Source organism: Micropterus dolomieu, linkage group LG13 (genome assembly GCF_021292245.1).
Source record: "Micropterus dolomieu isolate WLL.071019.BEF.003 ecotype Adirondacks linkage group LG13, ASM2129224v1, whole genome shotgun sequence".
NCBI classification, from domain to species: domain Eukaryota; kingdom Metazoa; phylum Chordata; class Actinopteri; order Centrarchiformes; family Centrarchidae; genus Micropterus; species Micropterus dolomieu.
This window is the reverse complement of record NC_060162.1, coordinates 16098980-16113132: the sequence shown is the minus strand read 5'-3', so window position 1 is coordinate 16113132 and position 14153 is coordinate 16098980. Positions and strand designations below refer to the sequence as shown.

The following is a 14153-nucleotide window of genomic DNA, read 5'->3' as shown; positions in this document are numbered from 1 at the left end:
GGTATGCAGCAAAGCATTTGTGAAGCCACAACACGCACAACCTTGAGGCGGATGGGCTACAACAGCAGAAGACCCCACCGGGTACCACTCATCTCCACTACAAATAGGAAAAAGAGGCTACAATTTGCAAGAGCTCACCAAAATTGGACAATTGAAGACTGGAAAAATGTTGCCTGGTCTGATGAGTCTCGATTTCTGTTGAGACATTCAGATGGTAGAGTCAGAATGTGGCGTAAACAGAATGAGAACATGGATCCATCATGCCTTGTTACCACAGGCTGGTGGTGGTGGTGTAATGGTGTGGGGGATGTTTTCTTGGCACACTTTAGGCCCCTTAGTGCCAATTTGGCATCGTTTAAATGCCACGGCCTACCTGAGCATTGTTTCTGACCATGTCCATCCCTTTATGGCCACCATGTACCCATCCTCTGATGGCTACTTCCAGCAGGATAATGCACCATGTCACAAAGCTCGAATCATTTCAAATTGGTTTCTTGAATGAGTTCACTGTACTAAAATGGCCCCCACAGTCACCAGATCTCAACCCAATAGAGCATCTTTGGGATGTGGTGGAACGGGAGCTTCGTGCCCTGGATGTGCATCCCACAAATCTCCATCAACTGCAAGATGCTATCCTATCAATATGGGCCAACATGTAAAGAATGCTTTCAGCACCTTGTTGAATCAATGCCACGTAGAATTAAGGCAGTTCTGAAGGCGAAAGGGGGTCAAACACAGTATTAGTATGGTGTTCCTAATAATCCTTTAGGTGAGTGTATATTCCATGCTTATTTATTGTCCGCTGTATATTTGCCTTTATTTTTTATACTGGTAAATAATATAATTTTCTATAAAACTGTGAGGAATTAAAGTCATAACGTACATTTCAAATTTCAAGTCAAATCAAATTCTTGTAGCATTTGGTAAAGAATACTGATGTGCAATCTACAGTGTATTACACTATAAATGTCAAGTAATATACTATAAATATAATCATCTCTTTTTTCTTGGTGTACGTCTACATCAAGAGAAACATGCTTCATATCCATCAAATACCAAAATGGTGTATCTCCACATATGAAATGTGTTGGCTCTCCTGTTAAATATGAAAATATATCTGTACCCCAGCAACTAATGGCTATGTTGATCTTAATAATCATCCATCCATCCATAAATCCAACCGCTTATCCTGTGTACAGGATCGCGGGGGGCTGGAGCCAATCCCAGCTGACATCGGGCGAAAGGCAGGGTACACCCAGGTCTCTTAATAATCATTTATTCTATAAATTGTCCAAAAACAACCTCACCCCGCCCTCCCTTCAGGCCTCCCTCCAAAGCCAATCCCCAATATTTTCTTGCACAGTAAGTGCACGGGCAGTGTGCGCACAGGTAATCAGGTAGGCCAACCAATAATTTATTTCTGTTATAAAATGACTAGCCGTGCTTGTTACAGTCCTGCGACAGACACCGGATTTATTTTCTTTCCTGAGAGCATTTCATTTATTGATAGTATTGCTGTGGGGTAAAGAGAATTCAACAAATATAACATCAAATGCTTCTGAAAATCAGTTGCCTACACCAGCATTAAACTTGTCAAAATTGCTGATTATTTCAGTTTGACTAATCCATTAAGCAACTAATTGTTTGATATTTGTAGTGAAATTAAGGGGTTATATATTAAGGAGTAAAAAAAACACACTGAAAAGCATCTTTGACTTTGTAACATCAAATGTAACAAACATCTTTTTTATGTATCAAAATAATTTCAGAATTTTCCCCTTAATTGCAAAAAGGTGCTAATTATGGGATGGCCTTCTTGGTATTTGGTACATTTCATCCTCCTTAATTTGTGCAAAAAATAAACATTAGAAAACACCATTATATTGTAATGCATGGCAAACTATGAATGAATCCAGTTTTTATCGTGTGCTAGTCCAAATAAGAAAAATAATTCTGCAGCTTGACAGATAACAAGTGCAGGCCACACAGAGTTACTTTTATCATTTATTTAATCTTTATTCACCTAGGTTGGGGGATAGACCTCCCCTGGCATTCCCATGTAAAGAGATGTCAATGACAAACACGTCCAACCAAACGAGAGAGGGTGAATAGGATTCCAGTCCATACATAAAATACATTTATTTACTATTTATTTCACCACCAGCATCCATTAGTCCCACATAGCATCCATCTGTGCTATTAAATATATAGAGATAACATCTGTGGAGGGATTTATTTACTGTATGTGAGAGAGAGAAGGGATTGGCAGAAAGGGTAGAGCTTATAGACGAAAAGAGTGGTGGTGGAGGTGGAGGTGAGTTTGCAACGTCGAGTCATGACTGAAGTGTCTCCCCTTGTCTACATGATGCCACAGGAGGACAAGGGGTTGGCGATCTGGCAGGTGCAGGCTGACTGGCAGTACTGGCGCACAGTCTGGTAGCAGCTGCGGTCGGCGTCCCCGCCCCACTGCACGGGCCCGTTGGGGTCAGAGGGCAAGCGGCTCAGGATGCTGGTATTGATGGCCAGAGCAGCCAGGCCATAGTCAGTGAACAGCACTGTCTCGCGCCGGCACGTGGGGCAGGAGATGAACTTGTACTTGGGGCAGGACTCGTAGAGGATCTGCAGGCACTCCTCACACACCGAGTGCAGACAGGAGAGGATACGCGGACGCTTGCCAGCGAAGTTGTAGGTGTGGCCGCAGGTGGGGCAGTCCAGGGGCTCGCAGGGCATGACGGGCCCCGAGGAGGAAGAGGAAGAAGTGGAGGAGGAGGTGGAAGAGGAGCGCAGCACGTACTGGTTGACTATGACGTCTTCCATCTTGTAGTGGAACTGGTGGTAGCAGATTTCGTTGGCACTGGTTTTGCGCTGCGCCAGGAAGCTCTGCTCCCTGCGCGTCACGGGGGCCGGAGTGGACACAAGAGACCGGGGAGACCCTGTCATGTCCAGGGTCAAGTCACTGCAGGCCTGGTTGACTATGATTTCGCCTTCACCTCCGCCGTCCCACGCAACCCTCGGGGGCGGGGCATAGCGTGGCTGGGTGACTGGCACAGGGCACTCCCTGGGGAACTTCTCCGACTGGATGATCTTGACGGTGTCCATTGGGATGGTGACGGGCTGGCGCCTGAGGCAGGACATTCGCACGTTTTTGGAGGTGGAAAAGAAGAGGGTTTGTGTATCTAATCAGCACTGGACACCCCTGCTTGGTTCTGGGCAAGGGGAAAAAACGTGGGCTCTTTCTCTGAAGTCAGCCATTGGAGGGTACATGGGGACGGATGGTTGCCTCCATGTTTCCCTTAGAGATCCCCCTCTGCTGGGCGCTACTGTCAGCCTGAGTCTTTATGAGGGGAAAATAGATGGAGGAGCTCAGCCAGAGCACCACAATCTGGAGCTCTTATTCTGTCACCTCTGATATGTACAGATAATTTAACAGTCCAGCTTACAGTATCTGACCAGTGTTGACTACTTAAAGGTAGTTTTTTCGTTGTTGTTATGCTGATGTTTCTGTGCTATATCTGATGGCTATTTGCAGAAACATATATTCACACACAAGGACAACAGTTAGTACTTTAGCACAAAGATATGTTCTCACTCAGTGGTAACACCAATAAATAATCTCATATGCACGCAGATGCTCACATATATACATACAGTACAGGTTTGTGGATGTCTTCAGTCCCAGAGTGGGGGGTGTGTGGGATGGGGCATTGAGTTCAGGCAGTTCACTTGGAAAGGTCCAAGAGGTATTGTCTTAATCTATATCCTGTGGCCTGCCAAGGAAACTCTTGCCTTCACAAACTAGCCCTTACGTGTGTTTCTCTCTCAAACACCTGCTTAACTTCCTGTTTTTGGCTGCGACTCGAGAGCGTGAGAAAGAAAGAATAACCTCAAGTCTTTCTGCTCTTGGTCGAGTTCGGTCAGGTAACCCTGTGTGACCCCTCTTGGTGACCTGTTGATAAGAAAGAGGGAGGAGGTCTTTTTTAGGATGGGGCGTTATCCTATAATGCTCTGTTAGAATGACTCCTTCAAGCTCCAAGGCTCCTGAATTCCTCAGAGGTGGGAGTGAAGAGTTTTGACTTTCAGATAGTCCTCCCAACTGAGCAGAAGATGTGATAACAGTCTGTGCTTCTGTGCTTGTCTCCCTTTTTCAGTGTCTCCGACTCATAACGTGTCCTCAGGACTCCTTTGGCACCACCTACCTGTGTAAACAGATTCATAAAATACATGAGTTTATGCACATCGTCTTTCAGATTTAGTGAATTTTAATAACATCTACAATGGTAAATAGTGGTAGTAAATTGAATACAGGTGGGGAGGACAGGGCCAGCGTCTCACAAATATATAAGCTTGATTGATAATTGATTATGCTTTTAATTTTTAGAAGGTTTCTATAATGAGAACATTTTAAAATTCACGTTCCACACATTCATATATATATATATATGAATATATATATATATATATATATATATATATATGAATATATATATATATATATATATATATATATATATATATATATTGTAGCTACATGACGATCAGGGTGGCTCACTCGGGCTTTTTTTTTTGTCCCATTTCCTTTTGCATCTTGACCTTGGCCCAGGTGTGTCTCTTTTTAGAGTGAGATAATTGTTGCTGTGCCCCAGAGCATGTTGCCACATGCTCTGGGGCACAGCTCTGGGGCACAGCACAGAGAGTGCGCCTTTCTTTTGACTAAACAGTGTACTACAAAGTCAGAAGATCATGTTGATATGTGCTCTATGTAGGCATAAAAATTAAAAACACAGCACACCTGAATGTTCGAACTCTGCGGTGAGGGTAATTCAGAACACTTAAATTATGTGCTTTTATCAATTAATTATGATTGGCTGATCAGGGAATCATTTCAGCGCTGGCACTTTTGAATTCAGATACAAGAGAGGATCTTGTATATACACCCAGTGTGTATGGAAGGTAGTCTAGTACAACTGTTCTGCCATGTAATGTTTACACTTATGATGCCTGTAATATTCCTTTTTTTCTGACGCTGTTATAGATTTGTTAATTAAATTATATGTTTTAGCAATGAGGTTCTAATACTCTGACCCCCTCATGTATGTAAATAGGGAGAAAAAAAATTAAAACACATCTCAATTGTAGTCCAGCACAACACCAGCTCTAATTATGACCTACATAATAGGCATATAATTGAATTTACACATTTCCAACACTAGCAAAAATGGAACATTATTATTTGTCTTAGCACAAGATCAAATTCATTCACGTCCCCCTTTAAAAGTGTGTTAATATCAGTTGATTGTTAAACTAAATTAAACTGCACACAAACAGTAAATACTGAGCAGGTGATTGCGACACATGCTGCTGTCCTGCACTTGTCATGCTTCCTGCTTCCTTTCAGCATTTGTTCCTCTTGTGAGTTGCGTCAGTTAGACTCTAATATGCGTGGGAAAAGGTTACAATCTGCATTGAGGGTTTGTGTCATACTGTGTGTGGGTTTATGAAAAAGAACAAGTGTATGGTTAAAAACTTTTAGTATGACCAAAACAATAGCTGCCAAACTGCAGAGGAGGGAGGATGACACATCTCTCATTCTCTGCATGGCTGTCAACGGTGATGATTCATTCGAGGAGAGAGAGAAAGAGACGAGAGATAGCACAGCGCTGGTCCTGGATTCTATTTATGGTTTGTTTATCTATGTGCCTCTCAGTGGTTTCCTGCCCCCAACCTCTGCTGAAGATTCACACCGAATGAGAGAGATGTACCTGGCAGGCGGAAGTGCTTTAGCCCATTACTTTCACGTGATGCAGCGAGCCATATTTGGCAAGCGTACAGACGTTTGTTTCTCCCTTTCATCCTTTCTCAGATAAAGCTGTTGACATATTTGTGCATCTCACACTCAAACACACAGAGCTGTTAGCCAGAATCACTGACAATCTCACCAAATGTGTCCCTCCAGCACTGCAGTGTCGCAACACTTTCCCCGAAATAGCCGCTCTTTCTTTCTCAAATCTTCTTGCAAACACAGTAGCCTATGCATTAATCACTTTTGATGAAACTGGGCGTTAGCAACAAAAGTAAATCTTTCTTTTCCATATTATATTCCATGTAAGTTTTATCCAAACACCTTGACAGTGATAGATTGTGGGGCAATGCTTGGTTCTTTTAGAAGATATTTAGACATTTCTGATAAAGAATCATCATGAATATATTATCATAACCAAAATCACACATGATATCTATCATAAAAATGCTGAATGGAATGGCTCACCATATTAATAAGAATAATTGTTTGAGATTAATATGGCAAAATCACATACAAATAATCAAATTGATATTCAAGTGTGTTTTACTGTTCCACAGAAACAAAAGATTTAGCAGCTCCTTTTTTTAGTTTAATGTACACATTTCTAGTAATTAATTTGGACATTATGAATAAGAACACATAATATCATCAAATTGTCATAATTATGGGTGGATGTAAAACTTATATTTTGTTAAATCATCAAGTATTTACTGGTTTAAATCATTTTTTTTTTTACACTTTTAGACCGAAAGCTCTGCTTGGGTTAAAATTATTTTTAACATCATCAATTTTTGACTTCTTTTGTTAGATAAAATGTAGAAAAAAATCTGACATTTTGGTATTAAAACCTAAACTCAGAAATAATGTTATCATCAATCTACTTTAAATGTTGACATAACAGTATATTATACTGTTTTAAATATGTATGTATATTGATGTTTCCCAACTCTGTACATACATAAGTGCAAAAGTGTGACTTCAGGCCTGAACTATGAATTGAATTCAAACTAAACTCAATGATGGTTTGAAATAGAGCCAGGCCTATACATCTGCTGATATAAGTTTATTGCACATCTGTCTCTTATTTACATCTGTACTGGTGTATATATGAGCCAATAAATGACAAGAAATGGCAAAGATGTATTTGATGTATTTTTAATAATAATCAGCTCCACTTCTCAGTAGGCCGTACTGTAGGTCTAGACACATTCTGTGGATATAAACAGCTTGTGGAAACATGTCTGCCTGGTAGTGGCAGGGGTCGAGTTGATAGATCAACCAGGCTGCACAAGGAGCCTTGGGGGAGATGTAACAGCTAAAATTACCCTCTAATTTGGTGACAGTGTTATGAAAAGGGCTGATAACTGATGCAGGCTGGCTGCTGATGGGCCAGCTTTGGCGCAGCCTATTCGTAATCAACGGAGCCCTCTCCGGTTATGTAAGGGGCTCATCTCCAGCCCAGCCACCATATTAACACAGTGCTGCAGCTCTCCCACAGTCTTGACATTGAGCGTGTGTGTTTGTGCGTGTGTGTGTGTGTGTGTGTGTGTTTACACATAACTCTGGATCCTCTCCCTGCAGAGGAATTATTACACTAATGAAATCATGGCAGGCATTTGACCTCGTCATCACAAGCAAGAGGAAGAAGAAGAGAGCTGACCACTGTCTCAGCAGCAAATTCCTCATACCATTAAACACACACAGAGCTGCACACACAGAATAAAGTCACACACACACACACATCCTAGAACATTCTCACCCTTAGACAACTCCCCATCATGTACTTGGCACCACCCTTTACATCTCAGTGGACACACAAACATACAGATAACAAACAGAATTGAGCCACTAAAAGCATTTTTTTTTAAAAAGTGTATACTAAGTCATGCTAGATTTATCTTGGACTGATTAAAATAACTCACACACACAGCTCCACACGAAAGAACATTCCTATCATCTCACACTCCCACCATGTTTCCTTCATCACACACACACACACACACACACACACACACTTCATGTCTTCATGATCAAACTGCAGAGATTCCACCTTTGCTGATTGCATTGACCATGTTCTGAATGATTTATCTATCTATCTGTCTGTATGTCTGTTTTTTTATGTGAGCAGTCTGCTGGACTGGACAGATCAGAGTCTTTATGTCCCTACATCACATACCAGCAGTATGTGAGGTATGCCAGCTATGTTGAGATGTGTATCCACAATCATGCCCCAGCTGGTAAAAAAGGATCACCACATCTCTCCTCGAACCTATGTGCGATATTATGTTGTTATTGTCATTATGTAACGTGTTATGACCTTAGCGTGATCTGAAGATAAATCCCCAGATTTAATGTATGTTTGCTGGCTGCAGCTTCTCTCTGAAAAATCGTGGCAGTGATTCAGTGAAATGTTGTGAATGATACAATACATATATATGTATATATACAGGATGATTTGCTTCTGTGTCATATTTTAGTATGTGTGGTACTGTATAAATGCAGATGACACAGCTTGTTTGTTATGTTCCTGGTGTTTTATATTTTTTTGTAAAAGACATTAAAAAACTTTAAAATGCTTTTGGGCCTTTGTTACATCATTTTCTCAATAAAGGAATGCATTTCACGGACACATAACACACAGTAACATCATTTAAATGCCAAGATTTAAATATTTTTCCCCCCATGATTCAGATCCAGATGTTTGTTTTTAATTCTTATATATATACAATCAAGCCATCAAGCTGTGATCACATGCAGTTATTCCACAAGCCACTATGTGATGGCGGTTTGATGTTTTTGTTTTTTGCATGGGCAGAAAGTGCTTACTGAGTGTGTGGGGAGGTGTTGTTTTAATAATTCAGCCCGCTGTCATTCACGGCAGACATCGGCCATTTTGCCTCGCAATTCATTACAGCCAAGTGCTCTTTGTTCTCGTCTGTGTGGCTCCCACAGCAACATGGCAGGGCTGCACACTGGCAGAAAAATAAAAGCAATAACCATTGTCTTTCTGCCTGAGACAGACCTCATAGAAGATTCATGAAGGTGAATGTTCAGCAAAATGTCCAGCTCTTCAATAACAATGGCTTTATTGATTAAGTCAGTTGATGGTTCTTTTAAGGAGGCTGTCTCAGCATTGTTGTTGTGTACTCAGGGGAGACTGTGAGATAGAGACGAGGTGGCCAAAATATTTGGACTGTGTGTGATGGAGCGGCTTTAGCAGGTGGGAGGGGTGTGCATTCGGAGCAGCAGTTATGCAATCGCAGCATGGTGTACCCAGCACTCTCACTGCAGCGACAATGTATGGCCAATATGGAGATGCCTCAGTGCTGCTGACAGCTACAGAACAGGCCGTTCCTGCCCTGTCCCTATCACCCCCCACCCCTCTTCCTCCTCCTCCTGCCCCCTCTGTCTGTCTGTGCAGAGGTCTGTGAAATGTCATAACCGCTGGAGACATGACACCCTGAAGAGACCATCTACACCCAAACTCACACATCATCGTGGTCTATTCATGGATTCTAATCATTGTTTGTGGTCAATGCAAATAAGCAGGCGTGCAGGTGTGTGCACACATGTGTGTCTCCATTCATGCATCCGTGTGTGTGTGTGTGTGTGTGTGCGTCTGCAAAATGAACGGCCATGATGCAACAACCATGTAAATCCGAGCCTAACGAAACAAAGCAAAAAGGCAAAGACCACCTCGGTGCATTTCATTCTGGCACAGAGAGAGCTAGAAAGAAAAGAACATTAGCACGAAACCCGCATACAGGAGCCACACCTCACAGATCTGAACCTACAGAACATATAGGTAAAAAATATGAGGATTTACATGTATCTTCTCTATGAAAGAGATGCAAAGCCTTTCTCTCACCCTCACCTGTCTGCCTACGCACTTCTCTTGTTCCAGTCCTTTCTCACCTCCTCACTCCTGTTCCAGTTGATGCCGTCGACGTTGTTGTTGATGCTGCTTCTGTGAAGATAAACTGAGCCGCTCAGTCTCTTTGTTCAAGGGATGTTCTCACCAGAGGGAGGATGCTCTCTCCTGTCCATTTGATTCCAGCAGGACAAGCAACCTGGCAGCAGTGCAGGGAGGAAAACATGGAGGAGATGTAAGATGGAGGAAGCCGTTACAAGGTGGATGCGTCGTGTCTCCAGCTGCTTTCGTCGAGCTCTGCATCCCTCATTCCTCTTCTTCTCTCCTCTCTGGTACCTTTTGTCCTTCACTCTCCCAACGATGCTCCTTCTCCTCTGAGCTGTGGCTGAGCATCTCCCGCTGGCCTCTCTTTCTCCATTCCTCTTCCTAAGCCTCTCAAATTATTCAGCTGATTCTATGCAGTGACCTGAGCATCTGTGCTGTTTTTCTGAATGTACACCGCCTTCTCTTCCTTTCTGTGCGTCTACTGTCTCGTCTTCTGGTCTTCAGGTAAACCTTCTCTTCTCCGTCTTTCCCTCTCCTCTGCTGTTATCTCTCCTCTTGTCTCAGCTGCTGTTCATTCCTCCTCTTTCTCCTTCTCCGTCTGCTCCAGTCAGTGTGCTTCACAGTCACACATGCGCAGTATTTTCACACATACATGCACACTCACACACTCTCCCTCTCTGTCTCTGTGCCTCTGGCTCCCTCCTTATGCATGGGGCTTGTTTTGCCTGCCGACCCCCTTTCTCTCTCTCTCTCTCTCTCTCTCTCTCTCTCTGTTTCTCTCTCACACACACTCCCTCTCTTTCTCTCTCGTTGCTCTCGCTCGCTGCAGCGCTCACTGCAGTGCCTCTGCAGGCAGGATCACGTTTTCTAGTTGCCAGAGAAAATAATTCAGCCAATGAGGAACGTTGACAGTGCTGCCCCCCCTCCCCCTGTCTAAACACACATATGCATAGGGCACACACACACACATAAATGCACATGCTCATTTATACACAAACATGCACACAGCCTTCTGAGAAGGCTTTGCACCGAGAGCCATGAATCACTCTGTATATGCAATATTAATACACACACACACACACACACACACACACACACACACACGCACACACATACATATGGTTAAATACACTAGCCAGACGCACAGGAAATACAGGAAGCTGGTGCAAATAGATCTAATCTAGGCAGTGCTGTAGATCTGAGAAGGCAAAACAAAAGCATAAATTCACTCAGAAATTAATTTCCTATCAGGCTGCTGACTGAAAGTTTTGGAAAAACAGACTATTATTAACAGACTATCATTTTCAACTTTTATCTCGTTCATGTCTGCACAAACGTATTCAATCAAGCACAGCCTTGACAATGTTAACAACATAATATAGAGATGTCATATGTATTCATTGCTCCTTGAGACATTGAATTCTAAAAAAAGAAAAAGATAAAAGACCAGACTGTGTAAATTAGACACAGTTGTTCTATAAATTCACCCAGAAACTTGTAGGCCGCATCCTAAGCTCCCGCCACAGATCTGCACACAGTGATGTTGCATAACGAGGATTTTAATACGTTTTGTATCTGCTCAAGCCTTCCCACTGACCAATATATAATCCTCAGCTCAAATTGGGTAAAAACATGATGTGAATTTTCAATCAGTGTAAGAGGGTTATGCTTACATAATGCAGAGAATCGAATGCATCATGTAATGAGAAGCAATGGAGTAATAAATTGGCACATCTGAACACTAAATAGCACTTATTTGAAGGAGTTTTAGCAGTGACTGTATAAACTTCTCAGATCACCAGAAGTCAGTTGTTTGGGGAAGATTCACAGTGTGTGCTCAACACATCATGATGCAACATCAATTCCTCAAACTGTTCTGTTGTACTCTGCTATATCTCTCATTTCATCTATCAAGTACCCCTTTTTAGGCAACTGATGTGCATGTCGTGTTCAAAATCATGTTGTCAAAGATTGTATTGGGGAATATGTAATTAGGCTACATAGCAATGTGTGACAGTAATGTTTTTATAGTATCGAGTACTATAAGGCACTACAACAACACTTCACTTTAATCCCTGTGTTTAGCATTTATAACATCTGAAAAAATTGTTTATTCCACACTATAATGTAAATGTAAGGATAAAGTAATTAAGTTTATAAATGCGTCAATATCTGGATAGAACTCATCCTGTGGACACCAATAAGTGGAAGCTGGTGTATAAACAGGATAATGAATGACAATTGTAGCAGATGTAACAATATGAAATGTTCTATTTATAATTAGTTTTCTAATAATTGCTGACAAATACTGGACATCAATAATCATTCAAAAATGTGCCTAGAGCTGCATACATCTACATTATTAGATGTTTGTATCCTGCATATAATTGCTAAATGGGGTATGTAAAGTTTTATCGGGATTACAATTTACTACTTATAGTTGCGAATCCCTGTAACGCTGCGTTACTTCCACATTTATATTCAGCTTTGCAGTCTTGCCTGGAGCTTGATGGAGGGTGGATGTCAGTTTCATCTCTTTGGGCTCAGTGAACAGAGATGTAGGCCTATAAAATGTATCAGTGGACAGAGAGTGTGGGAAGGTGACTAGCCTCTGCAAAAGAGGAGGAACACACACATTCGATAAGTCCAACATTGTCTTAATTACTTGGCGTGAATCACCTGGTTTTGTACAGGGCTGGAGGGTGTGTGAACCCAGTGGCTTCATCATGAGGACAGGACTTCTGGAGAGGCACATGCAGCGAGGGCTAATGCTAAGCTAGTACCTCCAACTGTAATGTTCGGCTGGCTGCTTGTTAAACTGCAATGTCCTGTTCTCTATTTCAACATGTGTGAAGTACGAAAGGGCCCTGCGATGGATTGGAGACCTGTCCAGGGTGTACCCCTCCTTTTGCCCGATGGCAGCTGGCATTGGCCCCAGCCCCCCGTGACCCTGTACGCAGGATAAGCGGTTGACGATGAATGGATGAAGTACAAAAGATGCAACTTGTGGTTTTGGAGGCTTTGGGGTTGTTTTGTTGTATTTACCATGTGCAATTAATCTAATTTAATCTTTTTTACAAATGCAAAAAAAAAACCTTAACCATCAGTTTATTGTTACTGCACATGAGTTATAGGAACATGACATAAACATGGATATACAGCTAGAATATTTCAGTATATTAGGCATATCAAAAAATACACTGTAGCTCACAGCCATGACTGCTGATATCCCAAACCCCACAGATCTGATCTGGGGACAGTGAATGGACTCAAAGGAGCAAATACTTTATGTCTTCACAACAATTAGAAATATGCTAATTCACATAGAAAGTCTACATGAACATTTGAATAATGCTTAAATAACTACAGACACTTCATTACTTTTATTTTTAAATAGACAAGAAGTTGTCAAAATCCATACTGACACTCAGAAAGATGCAGTGAGCAGAGTACATCTCAGCTTCTCAAAAGGAGTGAGCCCACTGCTGCACAAATGCAGTAAGTACACTGTGTGACATAATAGTGACTATCATTTCTGGACAATCAGACTTGAGGTGTGATTGCTGAGATGTCACATTAAAGCTGTAGCCTAAATAGCTTCTTCATTAGAAGGGTTTAAGCCAGTGTCCTGGATGGAGTAATGTAGCATCTTGCCCTATGTAATGAGGCTCTTGTGCCATTAGGAGGAAACTGGTTTTCAGCGATCACATGTAAGGTCACTATCATGGTATCATGCACGACACTTTCATGAAAAATCATTATCTTTATAATTAATTAGATATAAATATGTCAGAGATAGATGTTTAGGCTAACAAAACCTTTAAATTTTCATTATTTATTCTTGGATGAGGTGTGTATTCATGTCCATCATATAATTATAGGACTCAGCTCAGGGCAGGATAACACATAAGAAAAAATATAAATGTGCTGTACATTTACGGATAATTTTTGTAATTTTAAATACAGGCCCAATTTTTTTGTCAAAATGACTACTAGGTACACAAGTTTTAAAATCCTTGCAGAAGATTGCTTCAGCCAGCAGCTTCAACCAACTGTAGTGGCTGCAAAGTATTCCTTTGGAGTAACCACTTCTTTTGGCCATCAAAATTATGGCCAAAAGAAGTGGTTCTTTTTGCCACCGACAGGCTCAGACTGTTACATGCGGTGTCTGACAATATCATGGAAAGGATCCCTTGTTTTTAACCAGAATTAGAAGTCTTGCTCAAGGACAGTTCTCACTCTGAAATTTTGTGAGAGGCAAGTTGTTGCAGGAAACACTGTTGGAAACAAGGGAGTTTGTATACATAGAGGAACTGCAAGCAAGACATAATTTCCTAATATTACTTCAACACAACAAACTCCTCTCTCCAACTCTGACTGTGCATTTAGACCAAACGCAAATTTAATCTTCAAGTTGCTTTTCTCGTGTGAGTTTTC

The 14153-nt window shown here is 41.6% G+C and overlaps 1 protein-coding gene across 2 annotated transcripts; it reads right to left on the bottom strand.

The window, feature by feature from the left end:
* Positions 1–1991: 1991 nt before the first annotated feature.
* On the bottom strand, positions 1992–10352 carry rnf208 (ring finger protein 208). Of its 2 annotated transcripts, none has more exons than XM_046067079.1 (2): positions 9716–10352; positions 1992–4196 (listed from the first exon to the last, which is right to left on the bottom strand). In XM_046067079.1, exon 2 carries the CDS (start codon positions 3133–3135, stop codon positions 2359–2361), a length of 777 nt encoding a protein of 258 aa, XP_045923035.1. In that variant the 5' UTR covers positions 3136–4196; positions 9716–10352; the 3' UTR covers positions 1992–2358. The 2 variants fall into 2 exon arrangements, 1 of the variants encoding a protein (XP_045923035.1); XR_006827840.1 differs by having other exon boundaries at positions 4154–4196; positions 9675–10352.
* Between the last annotated feature and the right edge of the window lie 3801 nt (positions 10353–14153).